Source organism: Drosophila mojavensis, unplaced genomic scaffold (assembly GCF_018153725.1).
Source record: "Drosophila mojavensis isolate 15081-1352.22 unplaced genomic scaffold, ASM1815372v1 contig_19, whole genome shotgun sequence".
Taxonomy (NCBI): domain Eukaryota; kingdom Metazoa; phylum Arthropoda; class Insecta; order Diptera; family Drosophilidae; genus Drosophila; species Drosophila mojavensis.
In genome coordinates, this window is record NW_025318726.1 from 3459200 (window position 1) to 3481917 (window position 22718).

Genomic DNA, 22718 nt, shown 5'->3' on the forward strand with positions numbered 1-22718 from the left:
AATACGATTACTGAGACCAATGTATCGATATTGGCAGTAACATGAATTTCGATAAGTACTCATAAGTCAAAAGTATCGTAGAGTTATGCATTATTTTTTGGTTGGCAATACTCGGTCACACTTCGTCTGGTCGTCGTGTACAAAAATCAATTACTATTACTGCTGAAACTGGCTACGAAAAGCGCTACCGCGAGTAAACAAAACGCCAGTTGAACACAATTAACAATAGAAGTTGTACGTGTTTTTGTTATAAAATTATCTTCAACCACCATTCGCTCTGCGCTTGTGTTGGTTTGTGTGTGCGAGTATGTATGTGAGAGCGGTCGCGTTAATATATGTATGTGTGGCTGCGTATGACTCGTGCTTTTTGCCGACATACAACAAAAAGAATAACTGCCAAAAAAGTGGGCGGTCAGCGGCCGCATTTACGATTGCACGTTGTAATACATAAGCCAAACGAAACGTGTAAAAACGGCCGCAAACTAATTTCTTCTATTGTCATTGAAAATATAAGCAATATTGCATCCTTGCCCGTGATCGCGTGTAAACGTGCATGTTTGTGTGTATGCGTGCGAGCTTGAGTGTTTGTGTGTGTGAAGGTTGCATTCAAGTGCAACAAATTCAATTTAAAAAAAAATAAGTAAATAAAATCTAAATCAAAATTTCCCCTCTCTTCTCCCCGTTTCTCTGTTGTGCCACCCCATTCTCCCATCTGACGAAACGACACCTGTCAAGCAGTAAATTAACGGAGCAATACATTTGGGAAAATGCAGATCAAAGAATTGTAAGTAAATTTAAATATACATAAATGCTTGTTTCTCTATTTATCTATATGTGTGTCCTTCTCAAATTGCAAAACGTGTACAAGCCGCTGATTGTGATAAAATCGATTTTACGCTCATTTGCTCTCAGCTGCGACGCACTCGCTCTCTTTCTCTCTTGCACTCTCGCGCGTTGCTGTTGCTGTTGCCGCGTTGCCAACCGCTCCAAAATTGCTTTAATTTATAAACTTTCTACTTTAAATTAGTGTTTTCAGACTCATATTTTAATATTCTCGAGCAGATGGTGCCATATCCACAAGAACCGAAAGTGTTCCGCTTTCCACATTTATTTGTCATTGCTAAATTTTTGGTTGTTTACAAAGACTTCGTCGATGACGTAATGAGCGTCGACGCTAACTTCGGCAATTGGATTTGGACTCAAATGAGCGCAGCCTTTAACTTTTTTATGTGTTATTTTCAATTATAACTTTTATTCAAAAAGCACTAAAATGTTAAAGTACATGAAGTTTGGACTTGCCACGTTAACAATTGTTATCGTTGGCGTTGTGAGCGTTGTAAAGTTTGCAATGCTTCTCTGCTTTTTTGTGTGTGACTCATTTTTGCCAAGCAACTTTCGCTATCCCTCTCAGTACTTCTCTCTGTCTTTCGCCCCTTTGCCTTTTCATTTTCGACTTCACTTTTGTGCAATTTTACGCGCCGGTTTCCCAGCTGCGTTATCAGTCGCTGCGCCAACAACTACAGCAACAGCAACAGCAACAATAATCAAACAAGGCAATACTGATAACGTCGTCGCCTGTTCCTATTAGATATGTGCATGTGCGCTCACTCTTTCTTACTCTTTCTCTCTCCCTCTCTTTCTCTCTTTCGCACTCAGGTTAGGTTCGTTCTGAATGCTTGATGTATGCGCTATAATTGACTAGAGGGCTAATTAGGGCATTACTTAGACAATTCAAATGCTAAATTATATTCTGGAATAGAGATAAGCGGAACGTGCGGTGTGGGGAATATTTATACATATATATATATATACATATATATATGTGTATATATATACAAATAACAATATTTATTATTACATTTATATTTATATTTAAATATCTAATAAACAAGCAAGAATATTTATGTACATAAATGGAGAAAATGTGTCTAAATTAAATAAAAGGCACGTGAGAAGCATAAATAAGTATGGGTTAACGATTATGAATATCTACAACACAAACACACAGACACAATTTGTTGGATAAACATTTATATATGCATATTCGAATTGCTTATCTTTGTTTTTGCTTTGAAAAGTGGAAGCGTTAAAAATAATTAAATTTTCAGAGCTATAAAGTAGATTTTATTACAAATAGAAATGTTTAAACGGGATTATATTACCGAAAACTTTGCATCAAATAGTTATAAATGTGTTTTGATATTTGTAAAGTTGATGTAAGCTGTAATTCTATTGGCACATCGTATAGACTGAGTGCACTTTTTCATTAGCAGGTGTCGCACGTCAGCCACGTCTCCGGCCATCTGGCCATTACGTCCCGAAATTGGTCATTATCGAGCGGAAGCTGCCAAAAATAAAATTGCTAAGATCGAAGTAGATTAAATTTAAGTATATTCGACATTATGTTCTGTGCACATTAACTAGATGAAATATATGCATGTATAAATAAATATATTTCAGTCTCAATAGAATCGATTTAATTGAAAGCTACTGCTCTCAATTTACATTTTTTACTTCGTGTTAATAAATTCAATTTGAGCGCAGGTCAAAAAACCTTTTCGCAAAATAAACACTAAGGCAAAAGGTGGAAGAAGCTAAAAATAACGAATTCGAACTAAATGAGGGTTTCTCTGTTTACCACAGAAGGTAGATATATGTATGTCGCTAATGAAATTTTGTGCCGGCTTGTGGGAGTCGAGAAGGTGGCCGGGGGAACGTAGGTCATTTGCAGAGTAAGCGATAAATTGTTTCTCATATATTTTGTTGTATTTGTTTGTTATCTGGAATTGTGAATGGGAAAGCTGTCGACAGAAATAAAAGTGATAAAGGCGAACTCGTAAACAGTTCTTAACCACACATCAGTAATTAATTAATGATCGAGAGAGTGGGGAGCCGGCGCTTCAAATAAACAATAACGATGCTTGTTTATGTTCATATCGTGTGGCCATTAAAATCCAACACGAAAGGCTAAATGAAAAACAAACACTCTCGCAAACATTTGGTTAAATAACAAAACAGGAGCACTAAATTCGATTTATCGCAGCGAGTCAATAATTCTCTTCATATTATCTATAAGCCTAGTTTGTGCACTATATACATTTGTATCAATCAAATATTGCTTCTGCTATTTGCAGCTAAGCACAGGGTATGTTCGGGTCATGCACTCCCGACCAGTTTATCCGATTGCCAACGGCAATTGAAATATTTATGTGCTTTATCGCAATGGGTGCACTTTTTTTCCTCATATATACGGAGCGTTGAAATTTGTATTCGGCAAACAGAAATAAACAATTAAAAGTCGCAAAATAATACAAATATTGTACAAATGAAATATTAAAACAGAATGAGAGCAAACCAAATCGAATTCAGATTGATTTATCATTCAACCCCTATGCATTTATTTTGTAAACATTCACTTTTATTGCGAGGTGTGCGAACATTTGGTGTAACATTGCTTTTTGCTTAATTTTATTCGCATATGATTGGCTGGAATCGAAACAGATATAATATTATGGAACACATAAAGGTAGCTTTAAAAACCTTGTCATATGAGTATTTCAAACTGCAATAAATGTATTATTATTATTATTTATTTATAATTTGTATATTTTATTAAACAAGTGATCAGTTACCTTTAGCAACAAGTTAATCTCTATGTACGAATTTTGGCATTTCATAAGAAAATGGATAGCCACAGCAATATTAATTTACCATATCCCTTGTATTATTATTGCTTTTTTCAAGTATATTATATTGGTATAGACAAAGTATGCCTATCAATAGTATTCCACGTGCAATACATTGTGATCATGTCAATAAAACTTGTTCCTATTTGATCTATAATCATATTTTTGCGCCACATTGTCATAATAATAGTCATCATTTTGTATTTATTACTTGCGTGACTTTATGACTAATAATGAGTCCGATTTATAGTAGTTTGTATCTTATATCTCTCTCTCTCTCTTTCTCTCATTCTTTCCATTTATTTATATTTGACGATATCGCCGTCTCTTTCCGAGTTGAGGTCAATTTTCGAATGGCACACGCGCTCGCTCATTTAGCCGCAATCCGCAATGTTCAATTTGGTTTACGTTTTGATGGCTGTATGCGACTGGTTGTTACCAGAGATTAGATAACATGGCCAGACAGTTTACAGTTTAGCCCCACAAATGGACCCCACAGCCCCAATTTAATAGTTCAGTATTTTGTTTATGACGGCCAATGGTCTGTGAACATGAAGCACGGAGAAAATGGGAGAAATAACAGTTTTAGCTCGTGATATTTGAAGCGTTTGGCCGTCTAATTGTGTGAGCAAAGCTGAAAGTGGACTTTAGGCTAAGATAGTATTAGATTAATACTTGTAATATGTAGTAATTGCCTATAAAAAATGAAGTTAATCTCATTAGACATTAGACATTCATTAAAAACTAAAATTAGACTTATATTTTATTGTTTTTATATTGAATATTAAAAATACACTTTAACACATCTGCTAAAAGGGTCGAAAACTTTTTAACATTTCTTGAATAAACTTTGCCTGTCATCGTTTTCATCCATTTAGATTGTGTTCACATCTCTTTAAGTCATTTGTACTTTAATTTATTGCTCTGCTTCTGTGCTTCAATTATTAAGCGAAGGCAATCTCTAACGACCATTCAGGTGGAATCCTTTGCCCGCAAACAGACCGCACAATCAGCCGAGCCTTAGTCAAGAATGTCTCCCATCTGACCGACCAGCTAACAAACAAACAAGCCACACAATGACATGCACACACACACACACACACACACACACACACAGGCTCATTCACTTTCCATTTTCAATTATGCCAACAATGCCAAAACAATGCCTCTTGTATTTCGGACCTCGATTCAAAGCATCGCCCTCATCTTGGCTCAGCTACTTGTCCAACAATTCATTTGTCTCTGGTCTCCCATTAAGAGTTCTTCATTCAATATTATTATTATATTTTATGTGATATTTTCCCCCTTTCACTCACTCGTGACAGTTGAAGCACATCGCAGCAATTTCTAAAGTGCCGCCCACTTGTTTTTGTCTTTTTCCAACGGCGTCATTTTATCTCTTTCATCTTGTTCATGTGTGTTTTATGGTAATATATTGCACTGCTTTCCCAGTCTCACAGATTGAAAATTGGTTAATTTCTAAACCTGCTTATCTATAGTAGTAGTCTCTATGAATAACGTAGAAGCAGTCATCGATTGGTAGTTCCCGCCGACAGTTCTTTGACTCCATTTTCGATAGGATTCTGAACTTTTATTCCTCTGCGCTCTCTACATTTATTTGTGCTTTTATTGCCGTTACGCTCTGCTTCCACAACTTTCCGAAACAATTCGTTTGACCTCTCACTGCTCGACTGTTGACGCAGTTACTTAAGGCCTTTCCTTCTGTCGGAAACTTATTTACTTATCTCTTTTGGCAAACAAATTTGCCGCAGTCATTTCTCGGGAATCGTGTTGCTATTGCCATTGCCGTTGATATTATCTTGTGCCACTTTAAGGCAACTCGAAGAAACTGAGCAAAGGGAGAGCCGATGAGTCTTTATGAGCAACATTACTTTATCCGAAAGTTTTCCAATTTGAATTGATTTAACGGCAACTGATTAAAGTGACAAACGAAACGTACTATTCATGATTTCACTCCAATTTACTCAACGGGGATGACAGTTTTCCATGCAATTATTGCATGACTTTAGGGGAAATAGAAACTTTGTTTGTGTGCGCATATTTACATATATTGCTAATGCCGACAGTTTAATCTAAGCAATACATTAGTTTAATATGATTCAATATTACTGATTGAATAAAAGAAAACATTAACACTTGGCGATATTATCAATAGAAAATAAAAGTTGATTTCGGATAATAATAATATTTATTATATATTTAATGTATTATAAGATAGCAATAATATAATAGTATAAAAGTTTTCTTAACAATTCTCTTTTATTAAATAAGTTATATTTTAAAGTGAGCAACAGTTTATAGATGAAACATCTGTTACATGAATACATAATTAAATTAACAAAGTCATTTTCTAAGCAATTTTACTTGATCTACAATCTGCTTTAATGCTCTGCCCCTCGCTTTGCTTCATTCTCAGAGCTTGAGGACCATCCGATTTGCTCACTAAATTAAGTGTAAATAAGTCAATTTGCACAATTTGTGAATAAATTTTGCAGGCACGCCCACTCAAGCATTCGGGCGTTCTGGCAGCGACTGCGTGCAAAGTGTTGCCAGGCGAAGGAAACGAGCATTCCTTTAACCTCTCGCTTGCCCGCCTTGCCTGGCTCGACAGAGGTTAAGCGACTCGCCGGAGTCCAATAAGACAGACCACCCAGCGAGGGCCGATTAGGCAGCCAATTAGCAACACATCATTACACGTGTCAACAATGGCAAAAGGTTAATTGCTACTGGAAGTTGCCTCTGAAAACCCAAGACCTTCCGACAGACCGTGCCCCTAAGACTTACCTCGTTGTTCCTCTAACGAGAAAAGAAGGGTGACGACACTTATAAAGCGCGGCTAAATGAGAATCTTGACTGCGTCAGTTTTATGGGCCAAGTTTTACACCTTGGCTGGCTTAATGGCTGCATCAAAAGCTTACGTCACGATCCACAAACGAAACTCGCCTTTTTATATTTCAGCCAAAAAATTTAGCTTTAATTTAATGGATAAAAAAGGAATTTAGTCACTCGAATTAAATATTTTAAAAGGGTTTATCTACATAAAATATATTATTTGTAGAGAGACAGAAGCATTATAAATATACTTACTTATACCGAAGACTTAAATTGATTTATAAAATATGTTTATATAAAATCAGCAACTTTCCATTTCCAATATTCTGCACGTTTACTAATTTACTTAGAGAGCAAACACAATTCGGCTTGGTAAAAACACAAAGCTTAGCGTCGCGTATTTGAGGCAGTAAATTTTTCAATTAGGGCTTATACCACAAAAACCGTAGCAAACTAAAGCCAAAGCGCATAAGTTTCAAGGCCAACGCAATTATGTTTTGAATGCGCCCCTGCCAACACGCCTCTCTGTCACCTTTTTCTCTCTCTCACTTTCTCGCTTTCCCTGTTTTGTGTGTGTGTGTAAAGCGTAGTTTATTTCGACTTAAAGTGTGGCACACTTTTAGGCTGCCGCTGGAAATAATTTATCAGAGCAAAGGAAATGTTGGCATCCTGCCTACCTGTGGCCTAGATTTAATTAAATACACAGCGCATATTAAATTTAAATAATTAAAAATACCTTCTTTCACTTACACACGCATTCATTGCCTCTCTCTCTCCCTCTCTCTCACACACTCTTTGCAGCCGCGTGACTTTGCCATTAACCGTGGAAGAGGTAAGCGAACGAATTATTCAGCCGTCCTCCGAGCTGCTATTTATGAAGCCGACGTTCCTCTTGCACCTTACTTTCACAGTATCAAATAGCACAATTATTCACGGTTGCGGAGGCGTCAAAGGAGAACACGGGAGGCGGCGAGGGCATTGAGGTATTAAAAAACGAGCCTTTTGAAAATTTTCCATTGTTGGGTAAGCAGCTTTGCCATACGATGATGTATTTTGCCTCAACTGACTGTCTTCATCCTTCTATATAACCAGGCGGCAAATATAATTCCGGTCAGTATACATATAAGATCTACCATTTGCAATCAAAAGTTCCAGCGTTCATAAGACTATTGGCGCCAAAGGGCTCATTGGAGATTCACGAAGAGGCATGGAATGCTTATCCCTATTGTCGAACGGTTATTACGGTAAATATACATTACATGCGATCAGTTATCAATGCGCATAACTAGCCTAAACATCTACAAATAAACTCTGCCGAAATAAGAAGGTTGAGATAAGGGCAGGCAATTTTTATTTGCATTATTATTCCGCTTATATTGAAGGCAAATTATTGTGCTAGCCTGTGTACAGGTGAAAATAAATAATATCTCAATACGTGCCAACTTCTTTGTCAGAATATAGTTGAATTAAATTTGAAAATTAATTAAATTTAAATCTATCAAATATTCAGAATCTTAAAAATAACTAGAGTCATAAATAATAAATTGATTAATGAGAATAGAATAGAATTATAAAACGAAATATCTTAAATTTACTTCGGTTTGCTTTGAATTATTATACATAAATAAGAAAATACTACAATTAAATATATTAAATCTTTAGAATCTTACAAATATTAAAAGTTAACTAAATTTAATAATTATACAAAAATTAATAAAATAATAATAATAAAAATAATATGCAAATATAAAAGAACAAATAGTACCTATAAAATTTAGTTTTTTAACATATTTTAACGAAACTATAAAAACCATAATAAAAACTGGAAAAGTGGAACTATTCGGCATTTGATCAGGATCAAATGTCTATGAGCTGAATATTAAGATATATAAGTTATAACTAAAATAAAATTCAGAGATTAATATTATAACATAACTTAAATTTAAATATCCAAATGAACCCACGGTATTAAAAATACATAAATAATAGGGAAAGTGTGAAATCTAAATTATAATTAACGAAACTATACTTGACTATCATGCGGCCTCTTCTAGAATCCAAAATTCATGAAAGATGCATTCAAAATAACCATCGACACGTTGCACGTGAGCGATTCGGGAGAATCAGAAAATGTAAGTGAAATTTCAATTCATAATTTGACTAATTCGTGTGTTTCTTTCTTTTTCTTCCATTACTTACACTATAAATACGCATAAATACTAACAATACTTGTTAAATGCATAAACAAACAATTTTCAAAAACTATCTCAAAATTCATCATTTCAAAATTCGCCAATTTTTGATTATGGAATTTCAATTAAAAATTTATTGGGTGCGTTTATTCTGATGTGCGTGTGCATTTATGTTTATAATTTGGCTGTTAAATATTAGAATCCTCGCTTTATGAATCACAATTTTTTTGTATATGTTGATTCATTACATTTTTCCGGCGATTGTGGCGAAAGTAATAATGTGAGTGCTTTGGGTATTACCTTTTATTTCATTTTACATTTGCGTTTATCTAACTATTCTTTTAATCATTGCTTTCTTCACTATTTGTTAGATGTGCATGTCCCTATTATTTCCTACTTAGCTAATCGATTTCTATCTAACTCTTGATCGCTTTAAATGTAACCCCCTCTTTGTCCTTATTGTGCTCTAAACGGCGAATGTTGTATAATTGTGCTTACAGGTGCACGAACTCTCCCCAGAAAAGCTGAAACTCCGCGAGGTGGTTTACATTGATATTGCTAATGATTCGGTTCTGCCTGCGGACTACAAGCCCGAAGAGGATCCAACTACGTAAGTGCGAAATACAGATAGTCAACACTTTCTACATATTGCTGCTGAAGTAATTTCCAATCAGCGGTAATATATACATAGCTGTGATTTTTAGCTTATAGTAAATGGAATGCTTAGTGATAAATACAAACTTCTTCTTTATGCAGCTACAAGTCAAAAAAAACTGGACGTGGTCCTCTCTTGGGACCCGATTGGAAGAAGCGCGTTGATCCAGTCATGACCTGCTACAAGCTAGTAACATGCGAATTTAAATGGTTTGGCCTGCAGACAAGAGTAGAGAATTTCATACAAAAGTCGGAGCGACGTCTCTTCACAAACTTCCATCGGTAAGCAAAGCAACCGCAAATTTGATAACAGTTTGCATCCAAATGTGCTAAATTATGTACATTTTTTATGTTTGCAGTCAAGTGTTTTGTTCAACTGATCGCTGGTACGGTCTAACAATGGACGATATACGTGCGATTGAGGATGAGGTTAAGGAGGAGCTGGATAAGGCGCGCCAGACGGGCACGGTCAGGGGCATGCGTGCGGATGGTGATTAAATATAGTAGAAAATGTTTAGATATGTACTTGTAAAAACACAACACAACACTGTTAACACAACAACAAAGAGATGCAACTGAATGATGGCAAGAAATGCATAAATAAATTTACAAAACTTACATAAAAATCAAATGAAATCAGATCTTCATAAGTTCATATATTTATAACAAGCAACAACAAAAGCAAACACCAAGTGTATGACCACAAAAACATCAGCAACAACAACAACAACAACAGCAGCAAAGCTTAGCTCTAGTGTAGCACCCTGATAGCCCCAAGACAACAACAGCAACAAAACAGTGCCCGTTAGTTAAGTTTTATTTTGAATATGTAAAGTGTAAGCAGGCTTAACACACAGAGATACAAACAGTTCACCATTTGAATACAAATCCCACACCCAGGCATCCGTCGGCCCAATTAAAAGTCACGCTTTAGCATTAATTATCGGAAAGTCCCATTAATCGGATAATTAAAAGTTCAATTTGAGTTGTTTAAATGAATCATTTAAGTTGCAAATGTAAATGAAACCAACTAAATGACCGACAATGTATAAAGTTTAACTGTAAATGTAAACCACAAAGGTATTGCATTGAAAAAAGTATATAAAAAAAAATAAAATAAAAACAAACAAAACGTAAATGAAATGAAATGAATAAAAAGTGCATCGAAGCCAAGCAAAACCAACAAACAAAAGTCGAAATCAACTAACTGATGTTTTGCAATAACTATAGGAATATACACCCACATATACACACTGATGGAATATAGCACAACTTTGTGGCATATGCAAATTGGCCACAGAGTCGTCCAATTCCTCATGTGGTATATAAATATATATATATATTTGCATGGAAAGCGTGTGCGAGTACGTCTTGTATGAGATTTGCATTTGGGAATGTGTTGGGGCAAATGCTGAATTTCATGCAGAATACCGAGATCATGAAATATTTAAACGTACACAATGGAAACCAAACGAGTGAAACGGGTTATTTTCCTTCCTTATCTGTTATATGTAAGCAACATATGTAACTTTTATTTTAAAAACTTTCCATGTGGAGGGCGGGTGGAAGGGTCGTGTCACCGATTAGGTTTGTGTCACGACTAAATAAAATTGATAGCAACATCTTACCTTATTGTTTAAATTGCATGAATTTCATTGCAAACTACAACATCAAATAGTTTTAGAATTCTTCAACGAATATTTTTGTATAAGCCAATATATTATATATACTGCCAGAACTATATGTAATGTTAAAAACGCGATTTAAAGCACACACTCATACATACTTAAGGCACCTCTTGGCAACTCCGAATTGCGCTCTAGTCACACCGAATACTTCAAGTACTTGCTGCTACTTTCTGCTCAAAGTCCTAACATTATCTATCTATAAAACGTCCATTTTAAAGTACACTCTCTAACGGCTTTTAACATAACTCTAAAATATCAGTCTAAAAAGAAACAACTAGAGGCACTCTAGATTCCAGAGCGCGCACCCTTGATAGAGTATGTATACCAGACATGCTGTATAAAGTATATTTAAAGAAAAGTGAAATTAATGGAACCTCATAAGCTTAAACTGCGTGGATAGCAACTGGAAAAAAATATATTAAATTAATTATACTGGAAGTATTGCATATTTTATGGGGCTGCGTTTGTTCATAGGCGAAAGTGACTCGAAACGTAAACACTCACACACAGAGACACACACACACATGCATACAAGTGGCCAAGCGTATGTATGCGTGTGAATGTACATAACACACTCACACACACATTAGCGAAATAATAAATTACTTGAATATATGTTGAAGTGAAATGCGTTATGACTCATAACTTATGAGATGATATTCAACAAATAGTATTTGTATTTGTATTTGTATAAAGTGAAAATTTGTTATTTGTATGTGAGTTGCCGTTCAATTTCGTTGGATCGTTGGCTGAATAATACATTCAGCCGATTTTACCCATATACCCATATATATATATAGCTAATGTATAATACGTACAGATATACGATATACGCAATACATTTTTTCCAAAATGCGCTCTAAATGTTTCTTCGAATTTATTTGTATCTCAATCGGAAAAATTAAAGAAGGAAAAATTATACAAACACATTTATCAATAAGAGATGTATTCTTATAGGTAATATAATTTGTCAAGCGTTTTAATATTTGTGTATTTCACTCTTGATTGACTCTTTGTGAAGAATTTACTTGCTTCGGCATTGTCGAAGTTAGCTGCTCTTTTCCTTTGGCTTTTAAGTCTTGATTCGCAGCAACTGTCGAGGGACTCAAGTTTCAACAATAAATCCTTTTAGGTCCCACTATCCATAAAGCCCATACTACTCATGATATTGGCATGGGTAACCAAAAATTATTGCACACTTTCTACAACAAAATGCAAAAATTAGATTCCAAAAACAATTTAGGCATTCAAATGAAATATACACGACAAATTTAGAAAATATAAAAAGCTAAGAAGTAGGAAATAAATACGAAAATGACTTTTCCATATTTTCGAAGCCAACAACAAAGAAACTTTACAAATAAATTTAAATATTTTAAACGTTAGTTCGCGTTCAAATTTTCTTATATAAAGTCAAGTAAAAGTAATTCGTTTTTCTTAAAATAAACGTTAGTTGCATATGATTTAAAAGTGTAATACGAATGATAATAATAATTATATATAAATAATTAAACAAGTAAATATTTATACATAATAAATCACTTTACATTAAGATGCATAAATATAATATGTACGAGTAAAAAGTTATAAGCTGTTAAAACATTGAAAAATACAAATTGTATTGTAGCAAATATTTTAATTAAAAAATTAAAAACAAAATAAAGCATTATTAATGATATACAAGCGACATTTTTATTTTACATACACGATATATATAGATATGCATTATTATTATAGTTTGTTGTTGTTGATATAGGAAATTAAAACACAGATACACTTGAAAATATTATTGGCTTTGGAGCTCCTCAGTCGGCCAGCCAAAAGAATTGACGCACCTCCTCCTCATTAGAGGGCCGGCAATGGGGCGGCGGCTCTATCAGCGAATTGCGTAGTGCCTTCATTGCCAGCATATTCCGCTTCGAGGCCAGCGACAGATCAATAATGCGATCTGGATAATGGACTCCAATCAAGCACTCGTAGCGCTTCTGCTCCTCAGCTGACATCAGCCAAGGCTCGTGGCTAGAAATGAAAGAAAATTTAAAATAGCAACTGAAACACTATGATTTATGAAATATTCATTACATTAGATATATGTAAACATGTCGTATCGGCATGATGTAAGAAACTAATTACACAGGGGCGTATAAACTGCAGCACGGCGTGTAGTAATGATGTGATATCATGATGTTGTGTTAGTAATTGCCTACTGCAAAGTTATTGGAGAGACCCAGAAAACTCGTACTATCCATTACTGATATATAGAGCATATATTTTTCCCAAGGGAGAAACAACTATAACCGTTGGTTAGGAGCCGTGGTCAGGAGTGTTGCTGAGTTCATCCGAGAGGGCTACTTATGTACTTCGCATATAGTCGGTAGGATTTGACAAACGAGAGGAATGCGAACACATGTAGAAAGACTGACAGAAGAAGTCTGAAGTAAACAAGTAAGAAAGCTCTTGTCGAGACTGCTCGTCCACGAGATCCCCTGATCCCTTCGAGCAACTGATATTTCAACAAGTAAGAAGGAGGATAAATTTTGACAAAAATCGAAATTCCATAAAGTACATATAAATCTACATTTAAAATTTGGTGACGCTAACTTTAAAAATGTAGGAGATATAAATTTATTACTGGTTTTCGATAATGTTTTTAATAGATAACAAAATAACGGGGCAAGTTATTGACATTTGAAGCAAAACTCGATTTGCGCACGGACCTATGAAAAACAATTTCAAGTCTCTAGCTCTTATAACTTCTGAGATCGACGTACTCATACGGACAGACGGACGAAGGGACAGACGGACAGGGCCAAATCGTACTCAGCTCATCGCCCTGATCAAGAATATATACTTTGTGGGGTCTGCCACGCCTCCTTCTACCAATTACATACATTTCAAGAAAGCCATTATACCCTGAATTCCCATTTTGAATGGGTTCAGGGTATAAAAAGTCGGAAGAGAATAAGAGCAATCATAGCAACTGAATTCAGACATCGAGAACTTGTAAAAACTGCAGCAGAGTTATAATGGAAGGCGGTAATACAAAGACCGCTGCTACAAGCTATAATGGAAGTCTGGGATACCAATAAAGTTAAGATATATATTTTCGATATATGTACCATTATATATATGTATATATGTATTATGGGATATATACAATATACCATAATAATATTATAAGAATAATAAATATATATAATAAAGATGATGATAGAGGGTATATTTAAAATTGAATTTGGAGTATATTCTAAAAGCCCTTTACAACTTAGATTTCAGCTGGCATCTAGACACTTTTAAGGCATTAACTGATATAACTGAAACATGCTTGATTTGATAATGACTGCCGATTCTGAAGGACATTACATTTCCAGAAAACTATCATTCAATGGCCCATGTCCAGTTGGAGGCCAGGTATTCAGAGAGGCAATTTGTATAGCAAAACACAACTCACATGTACTCCTTGGGCACGTGCTGTAGCTCTGGCACGTACTGCTTGATGTACTGGCCGTTGGGGTCGAGGCGCTTGGCCAGCGCCACGGGGCAGGTGACGAGGGAGGAGTCGAGCAGTCGCTCGAATGCCGAGCTGGATACCCACATCCAGTTGCCCGCGCAGACCGACCAATCGGCGTCCAGCAGATACTTGAGGAAGTGCTGCAGGCCGAACTCCCAGTTCTGCCAGAGGCCGCCGCGAGTGAGGAAGGTGGCCACCGTGTTGCGGAGCGTGTGGTGCAGCCAGCCCTCGGCCAGCAGCTGTCGCATGGCGCTGTCGATCAGCGGGAAGCCCGTCTGGCCGAGGCGCCAGCGCTGCAGCTGCTCGGCATCGGGCTTCGCCCAGGGTATGCTGAGGCAGATCTCGTTGCCCTCCATGCGGTCGTACTGTGGGTTGTTCACCGACATCGTGTAGAAATACTCACGCCATATCAGCTGCCCGGTAATGTGGGCGCCGCCCGACATTTGGACGCCCCGGACGCAGGCGCGCAGCTGCACGTTCTTGAAGAGGTCGTGCATGCACCAGTAGAACCTGCGCACGGACAGGCAGCCAAAGCGCAAGTGGGCGCTCATCGACTTGGGCGTATCCAGAATGTTGGGCATGGCCTGGTTGGGCAGATAGTAGCCACGCTCGAAGGCGTGCTGCTCCACCTTGAGCCGCTCACCCAGCAGCAGCAGCGCCTGCGTCTCGCCGCCGACCCAGTTGATTTTGGCCAGGTAGCCCATGTTGTCGCTGTATACATTGAAGTGCTCCGGCGTGGGGGTCATCTCAAAGCAGCCGATGTCATGGCGCAGCTCCGGGGACAGCTGCACAAACTTGACGCCCTCAAAGTTCGGATCGCGCACCGGCCTTGGCGGCAGGCCAATTATCTGCACCGTGTGCTGCAGGTCGAGCAGTGATTAGCCAGACACCAGTTGCTAGTGGAGCTGCAGTTACTTACTAGGAACATCTGATAGGTCAACGGGGCGATGCCGCCGTTCGTATCGATCACCGTGCGAGGATCCCACAGCGTGTGCGACACCTTCTCCACGTACTCGATGCCCAGTTCGCGGCAGAGGCTTTTGACTGCTTCGTCCCGCTCGTTCCAGATGGGCTCGCAGTCCTGCTCCACGCAGATCTTGTGCAGGCCCACGTGCTCATGCAGACGCCGAAAGATGTGCACAGGCTGGCCCTCGCAAATGAGCAGACCACCGCGTCCTTCCGTCGCCTCCTGCAACTGCCGGTCGATGTCCTGCAGTGAGTCCAGCAAGAAGCGCATGCGATTGTAGCCCACATTTTTGGTGCCTAGAATAGGAATGTCAAATAAATTAGTAATTGCTCCAATGCAATGCATAAACTAATATGACAATATGGATAATATTTAAAGTAATAGAAAGATTATTTAATATTTTAAAATAATGGATATGCATCCTTCTATACTAGCTATGGAAGAAAAGTAACAAGTGAGACTAAGTAAAAGTAAGAAATGAATTAAAATTGTTTAAAATCGGTTCCTAATTCCTAAAAATAAATGTTAAATTATATGTTAAAATGTTATAAAAAATAAAATTATTTTAAAGTAAAATATGGATAAAATAAAAAGAGAATTAACAAAAAATTAATATTTACATATGAGTAAAAAATTTGAAATACTAAATATATATATTTTTTAAATACCTTAATATAAATGGTAAGGGGATCAGTTCTATTGTTCTATTTACCAGAAATTCAAATTATCAAGAATTATTGCGAGCGAATTTGTTCAAGGGGATGGAATTTTGTCGATTTAGCGCGGTACAAATTATCGGTACTCGACTGTATTAATTAAATCGATACCAAAAATAAAAAATATAAGTAATAAAAATTAACAAAAATTAATATTTTTAAAATAATTTTTCTATCTATTTTTCTTTAATTTTATATTATAATTTTATTTTATTTTATCGGATTTTATTTTATATGATGTGTAAGATGTAAAGGTAAAAAAGTGCAATCAATAAAAACAAATAATTTAATTATATATTCTATATAAAAATCAGAGCTAAAAAAAAATTGGTTTCTAAGTTAAATTTTCGAATAAGAAGCCCTGTTTTAGGCCCAACTGTACGTATTCAATTAAAAAATATTTCTTATATCCCATTTACATTTGTTTGGCGATATACGCGCTGCATATATGTACATATGTATATGCATAGAGATATATATGTGTGTGTGCATGTGTATATATCAACATATATATTACTATCAAAGTCTCTCTGAGAAGCTAATTGCCCGCAAATGCAATGGTTTCTCGCTTCTACCTCTACCTAGCTCTCTGCCAAGCTCTCCCTCTCTCTCTCTCTCTCTCTCTCTCTCTTTCTCGCCTATTAGAACGCATTGTTTTGTTTGGGTTAATTGTACCTAAGCACGAGTAGAAACATGGAAACATGATGTGCTTGCAACGCTCGCTCGAGCGATCCACTAAATATTTGGTAATAAAAAGTCGCTGAGTCGCGCTATTATCTCATAGTGGACAGAGAGTGCCGGCGAACGTAATCGTAGAACTCAGTCCAATCAGATGGACGACAGCGTCAACTGCAACTAGCTGCAGCTGCCTGACTTGACTTACCCGCGCTCTCGCCATCGAATATGAAAATGGGTATCAGGGCGACGCCTTGATCTTTGTTGGACAGCGCGGCCAGCATCGCTGGATTGTCGTGGAGCCGGAGGCCATGACGAAACCAAATCACATTCGCGCCGCACTGTGCCATGCTGCAGATCTCTGAGTGCGCTTCAGTCTCGACTGTTTATCAGTTTTCCAATTAGTTGCTGGGTTGGTCCGTCGACGAGATGCGCTCGCGTTGACGTTCGATTTGCGAATGGAGCAACTACGACGACGTAGACAGCGTTTACGACTGACTGCAAGTTCAGTTGTTTAGCGGACCCGGCCGCCGCACTGAAGCTTTAGCTTTTACATTTCTCATCGCCGTCGAGTGCGTCAATACAAAGCTGAGCGCGTGTGCCCGTCTCTCTCTCAAGTGTGCGAATGTTGATAGACTGCATGTGTGTGTGAGTGTGTGTGTGTGTATTTGTGAGTGGCAGTAGCAGCGGGAAGCACTTAACACACGGCTCGTTGCATTTCGAGCACTGCACTACGCTCAGCTAACCAGAGTCGCCCCCGCACACCCGCCGCAACGAGCGTCCACGTCCGACTACAACCCCAAAGCTCAACTGTTGCTGCTTATTACGTCGCTAGCGATTTTGTTATGACCTCAGCAAGGGTATAGCGACTATGTCATTGGGCTTGCTTGAATGATATATTCTTAGCGTACACTTAAGTAAACTAGAGAGATATGTGAGAGGGTCGGAAAAAACTAAGCAAATACAATGAAAGAAAAACTTGTTAAGATTAAGCTAAGCAACTGAAAGTAATTTATATAAATCTGATATATGTGGCAATATATTATAAACGAATTATAACTGAAATTATAATAACAAAAGGACAAAGAGACATGTATCATTAATCATTGTGAAAAATTGGGTTACATCTTGTGTGGGTCATATTTCCATAACAATATATGAATTCAATGCCTGCAAACCATTTTTATTAACAATATATTGTCAAACCATTCACACGAAAAAAGATGGCCTATTTTATTAACATTGTTTCTCGCAAAAAAAAAAAAAAAAATAATAATAATAATAATAATAATAATAATAATAAATAAAAAAAAATGGCGTTTTTTTTTTATTCATTTGAAAAATGTTTTTATCCGACTCCTTATTCCAGTACCTCTAATTAAAATTATTTTGTAAAAAAAAGGATTTAAAAATTAAAAACTATAAAGAAAAGCAATACAAAATTATTTTCTTCAATTTGTAAAGGAGAATAATTTAAACGTAGCATACTTTTATGAAATTTTAGTTATAAAAATTATGAAAATGCTAAATTCATCCATATTTTTTTAATTTTCGGCTTAACATGACATGATATAAAAACAAATTAAAAGTGAAGAGTAATACGATAGACCTAAGAACCATTTTTCTTTAATTAAGAATATTTAGAGTAGTATCCGGTTAAAACGACACTCATGGGACCGTCGTTATACCCGGAAGGCGCTCTAACCGCATAACTTTGCCTCGTATAACCGGTTTCTACATTAATTTAAACAAAATTTATTTATTTACTATTGTTTCCAATTTTTTAGTATTGCTCAAGTCAACTAAAAACAAGTTCTAATAAAGCAGAGGATGACAGCGTTAAAGTCAAAAATGTAATATCTGTATAACAATTAATATATAAATTGTTTCTCAATATAATGTAATATGCATTTAATTTATTCAATTGTAGTTTTGCTAAAATTCAGTTCCTACTCATAGTAAAATTTACTTAAGCTGCGAAAGGGTATTTTCCTGTCGCTTGATAAGCAGCCTTCAATTTTTGCTTGTTTGTGGTTTTGAAATTGACAGTACAATGGTACGTCAATTCTAAACCTAAGCCCTCGTCTGCTCCGCAAATGTTTTTGTGTTAGCTTCTGTAGCAGTGCATCGAAAGCTGCAGCTTTGCATGTCAGAGAAGCGTTTGTCGCCCGCTTGGAGGGAGGAAAAGGCCATATTGGTGTGCTATAATCTGGCACGCCCATTGCCAATACAATAGCCCTGGCAGACCCACGCACGTGGCCCACGTGTCCGACGCAACATTTACTCTAACAACAACAACATCAACAACAGCCGACAAAGATTGCGACAACTAAGAACGAAGCTGTGCAATTTTAAGTTAATGAAGGCGAGGGGGAATGCAGAAGCAGACGTGCCACAGCGGATCTGATAAAAAATGAAAATCCGCACCATGGAGTAGTGGAAACCACCTGAGACAAACTATGCGAGGAGCATTCACCTCGTTGCCATAGAGCCAGCCAAGAGCTAACTGCGAATCGACGCGGAGATTGCGACTAAAATTTGTGCAAATATGTGAAAAGTAATAAAATGAAAACTTCACAGCAATTTTAAGCAGTGAAAAAATACTAATTTCAGTATTCGCTGAAGTTTTTGAATCATTGATTAATGAATTCTCTTTTATTGATCATTATGCAGGTTGGGAAGAACTCAGAAGATTTCGGAACAAAATGTAGTATTATGTGTAAATAATTTTAAATAATTAATTATACTGCCTGAAGGCCTTTCTTGTTCTGGCTTCAAACTTTGTTATCTAGAATTAATTCTTTATAACAATTAAATAAATAAATTATAATAATAACATTTAAAAACTTAGAAGTTCTAAGAAAACAAATTAGTCTTATATATAATAAATTTCCAGAAAACAGAAGCTTATATTATATATATTATATATAAATATGATATAGCATAAATTATATTTCATAATAATAATAATAATTTCATCCTGAAATTTATAATTTTTATTTACATTTTGTGATGCAATATGTTCACTAATATTTAATTCAATTACTCATAATTCAAAACTCGTATGCGAAACATTTTTCTAAACATTTTTCAGAATTATGTTTTTAGACTTAGGTTCTGCAGAACTTAAAAACACAGATACTAATTTGCATTTGCCATTAGTTCCATCATTCATTATTTTATATTTTGAGTAATTTATTGTGTTTGGCGACCACTGTTCGCCGTTGTTATGTTGGCCGACGTTCAGGTGCGCTGCTTTGAGTCCTTTGCGTTGTTTTACTTGGTTCAGCTGTCCTTGGTGCCCAGGCAGTTGCTTGTTTTTCTTTTGCTCAACACGTCACTAAGGAGTTGACGGGCTTGATGCCTTTGTGCAATCAGTACACACACACACACACATGTGAACACACACATGGTCACACACACACATAAAGAGGAAGGAAGAGAGAGAGAAAACAAAAGGATGCCGCCTTGTATGGCATCTCCTGGCAGCTGTTGCCGTTGTTCGTGTTGACGGTTCGTTACTTTACATCATGGCAAGTCCACGCTCATGACATTGCAACGGGATGCGAATGCGAATGCGAATGCAGCTCGTTGCAGAGCTGATTGTTAAATAAATTTTATATAATTTTCAGTGTGTATTGTACTGGACTGTTTATTGTGAATGGCCAGTTATGTGTGCCCCAAATGCCATTAGATAACTGTGCGGAAGATGTTATGGCAGCACTCTCGAGGACTGCTCCTGCTGCTGCCGCTGCTTTGCGCTCTGGCAGTCCAGAAACAATTCCTCACGGAAATTCCTGCGAGCCATAGTGAAATGCTCAGACCATAAATCAAAGCAGCTGCAGCAGGCGTTGAGCGTTGAGTGGAAATAAGCACTTACACACGAATTGGAATTGGAATTTGATTGCTTGAAGGCCTGCTCCTGACAGAGAGCTTCAATTTCTTATTGCTTTATTTCGCATAACTGCAACTTTCCATTGGCGTCAGTCGCCGCAGACACTTGCGAAAATAAAAACCCAAAGGCTTGGCGCTAAAAATAAGTATATGTTTGCGAAAATAAAAACCCAAAGGCTTGGAAAATTGCACGTGTATTAAGCGATTTTCATACCCATTGAGATTGGACATGCCTTCTGCAGGGTATCATGTTTTTGTGCATGCAGGTGAACTATATATTAGCTTATTATACCCTGAGCCGATTGAAAATGGGAAATCAGGGTATAATGGTTTTGTGAAAAGTATGTAGCAGGCAGAAGGAATCATCGCAGACCCCATAAGGTATATATATTCTTGATCAGGGCGACGAGCTGAGTCGATATAGCCCTGTCCGTCTGTCCGTCCGTCCGTCCGTCCGTCCGTCCGTATGAGTGCGTCGATATCAGAAGTTATAAGAGCTATAGAGCTAAAATTTGGCATGCATACTCGTGTATACCATAGGCAGTACAAGTTTATCGTATTTTACCGATAACACATCCGATAACTTTTTTATCGAGAATAATCGAAAAATAGACTTTGTTTTTTCAGCCTAAGATTTTGTAATTTACAGATTATGGATACCACGCCCCTTTTCGCCACCAATTTGTAAAAAAAAGTCTTACTTGTAATTTATAAACTATTCTGAATCATGGCGACGACCAGAGTCCATATGAATGCAGCCAAAAAATACAAAATCTTAATTAAAAATGCTAAAAATTCATTTAAGGTAATTCAGACAGGAAGAGTTTATTACTTTCCATAACTATGCGTATGGCATGGTAAATAATTAAAAAGGTTTGAATTATAATCTTAAGTACAAATATTGAAAATTTACTCATGGCATAAAGGAAAATAGGCAGGACGAGCTTGTGCATACTTTTCTTGAATAAAGCTAATCAATAAAACATATTTCAGTAATATGCATGCGGAGAAAAGTTCTTCAATAATTCAGTCCAAAATTCCGACTAAACGTGGAATTCCTATGCACTTAGAAGTATTAAACACAAACACATGCATAAAGATGAATACAGTGAATGAAACAGCAGCTCAGCTTTCTGTACGGTTATCTGCATTCTAGTCAGGCACTCCCGCCTAGAGAAGTCTTCTTTGTGTTTGCTACACAAATATGAATCATGAATTGACGTCAATGGGGTTTCAAAAAGGACTTGAAATAAATTTATGCACATGGGAAAATAAGAAACTGGCACATGATTTTGCATCGGATAAGGGATAAGGGATAAGGGAGAGCTACAAGCATTAGCCATAACATAAATATTTATTAACTATTTTTCAATCTCTCGCCAAAAACAAATTGATTTTCTGTGGGGTTTTTGTTAACTAAAGTTAACATGAAATACAATTACTTTCTTTGATATATATTTTCTATTGTTGCGACTGCTGTGGTCGACGAAATGCAAACTCATTTATGTTGTGGTTACCTTTAAGCGTCAGCTGTGTAATATTTTTCGGCTCATTTCCAACAATTGCAAACATAAAGAATCATTCGAATCTCAATTTGTGTTTAGCTGGACCACAATCATTTCTGTTTGCAATGGCTGCGTTGGTATGCAACATAAGGCGATTATAACGAAGACAATAAACCAAAATAGCCATATCCACATAGCAGCAGAGCAATCAAGCTAAGCCAGTAGGTTGCAAAAATGCCGAATCCTGTGACCTAATCGCCCCGGAGCTTTATTTATGTGTGCAAGCAGCTCATGAAAGTCCTAACTGCACGTACTCATATCCTGCACATACAGATTCAACTTTTCCTTTCAGATGTCTATTGCTCTTCAGCTGTGTG

At 36.7% G+C, this 22718-nt stretch overlaps 2 protein-coding genes across 4 annotated transcripts; one reads left to right on the forward strand and one right to left on the reverse strand.

Moving 5' to 3' along the window:
- The first annotated feature begins 92 nt into the window (after positions 1-92).
- Positions 93-9972, forward strand: LOC6572182 (phosphatidylinositol transfer protein alpha isoform). Of its 3 annotated transcripts, none has more exons than XM_015166264.3 (9): positions 93-234; positions 739-784; positions 7341-7371; positions 7451-7562; positions 7632-7783; positions 8931-9011; positions 9232-9341; positions 9488-9667; positions 9745-9972. In XM_015166264.3, the coding sequence occupies exons 2-9, from the start codon at positions 768-770 to the stop codon at positions 9881-9883; spliced, it is 822 nt and encodes a 273-aa protein (XP_015021750.1). In that variant the 5' UTR covers positions 93-234; positions 739-767; the 3' UTR covers positions 9884-9972. The 3 variants fall into 3 exon arrangements, with proteins under 3 accessions (XP_015021750.1, XP_001998331.1, XP_015021749.1); XM_001998295.4 differs by lacking the exon at positions 8931-9011 and adding an exon at positions 8594-8671 and having other exon boundaries at positions 95-234; XM_015166263.3 differs by lacking the exon at positions 93-234 and adding an exon at positions 288-305.
- A 2814-nt stretch (positions 9973-12786) lies between these two features.
- LOC6572181 (cryptochrome-1) lies at positions 12787-17436 on the reverse strand. Its single transcript, XM_001998294.4, has 4 exons — positions 17151-17436; positions 15504-15847; positions 14525-15444; positions 12787-13092 (listed from the first exon to the last, which is right to left on the reverse strand). Exons 1-4 carry the CDS (start codon positions 17290-17292, stop codon positions 12879-12881), a joined length of 1620 nt encoding a protein of 539 aa, XP_001998330.1. The 5' UTR covers positions 17293-17436; the 3' UTR covers positions 12787-12878.
- Between the last annotated feature and the right edge of the window lie 5282 nt (positions 17437-22718).

Bases quoted from the DNA above. Each gene is read 5' to 3' on its own strand.
- LOC6572181 (XM_001998294.4), bottom strand. From the start codon at position 17,292: ATGGCACAGTGCGGCGCGAATGTGATTTGGTTTCGTCATGGCCTCCGG. The intron at 15,848-17,150 runs GTAAGTCAAGTC...TTCCTATTCTAG, and splicing joins ATTCGATGGCGAGAGCGCGG to GCACCAAAAATGTGGGCTAC. The intron at 13,093-14,524 runs GTGAGTTGTGTT...TTTCATTTCTAG, and splicing joins CACGTGCCCAAGGAGTACAT to CCACGAGCCTTGGCTGATGT.
- LOC6572182 (XM_015166264.3), top strand. The intron at 7,372-7,450 runs GTAAGCGAACGA...TTACTTTCACAG, and splicing joins TGCCATTAACCGTGGAAGAG to TATCAAATAGCACAATTATT. The intron at 7,563-7,631 runs GTAAGCAGCTTT...CTATATAACCAG, and splicing joins TGAAAATTTTCCATTGTTGG to GCGGCAAATATAATTCCGGT.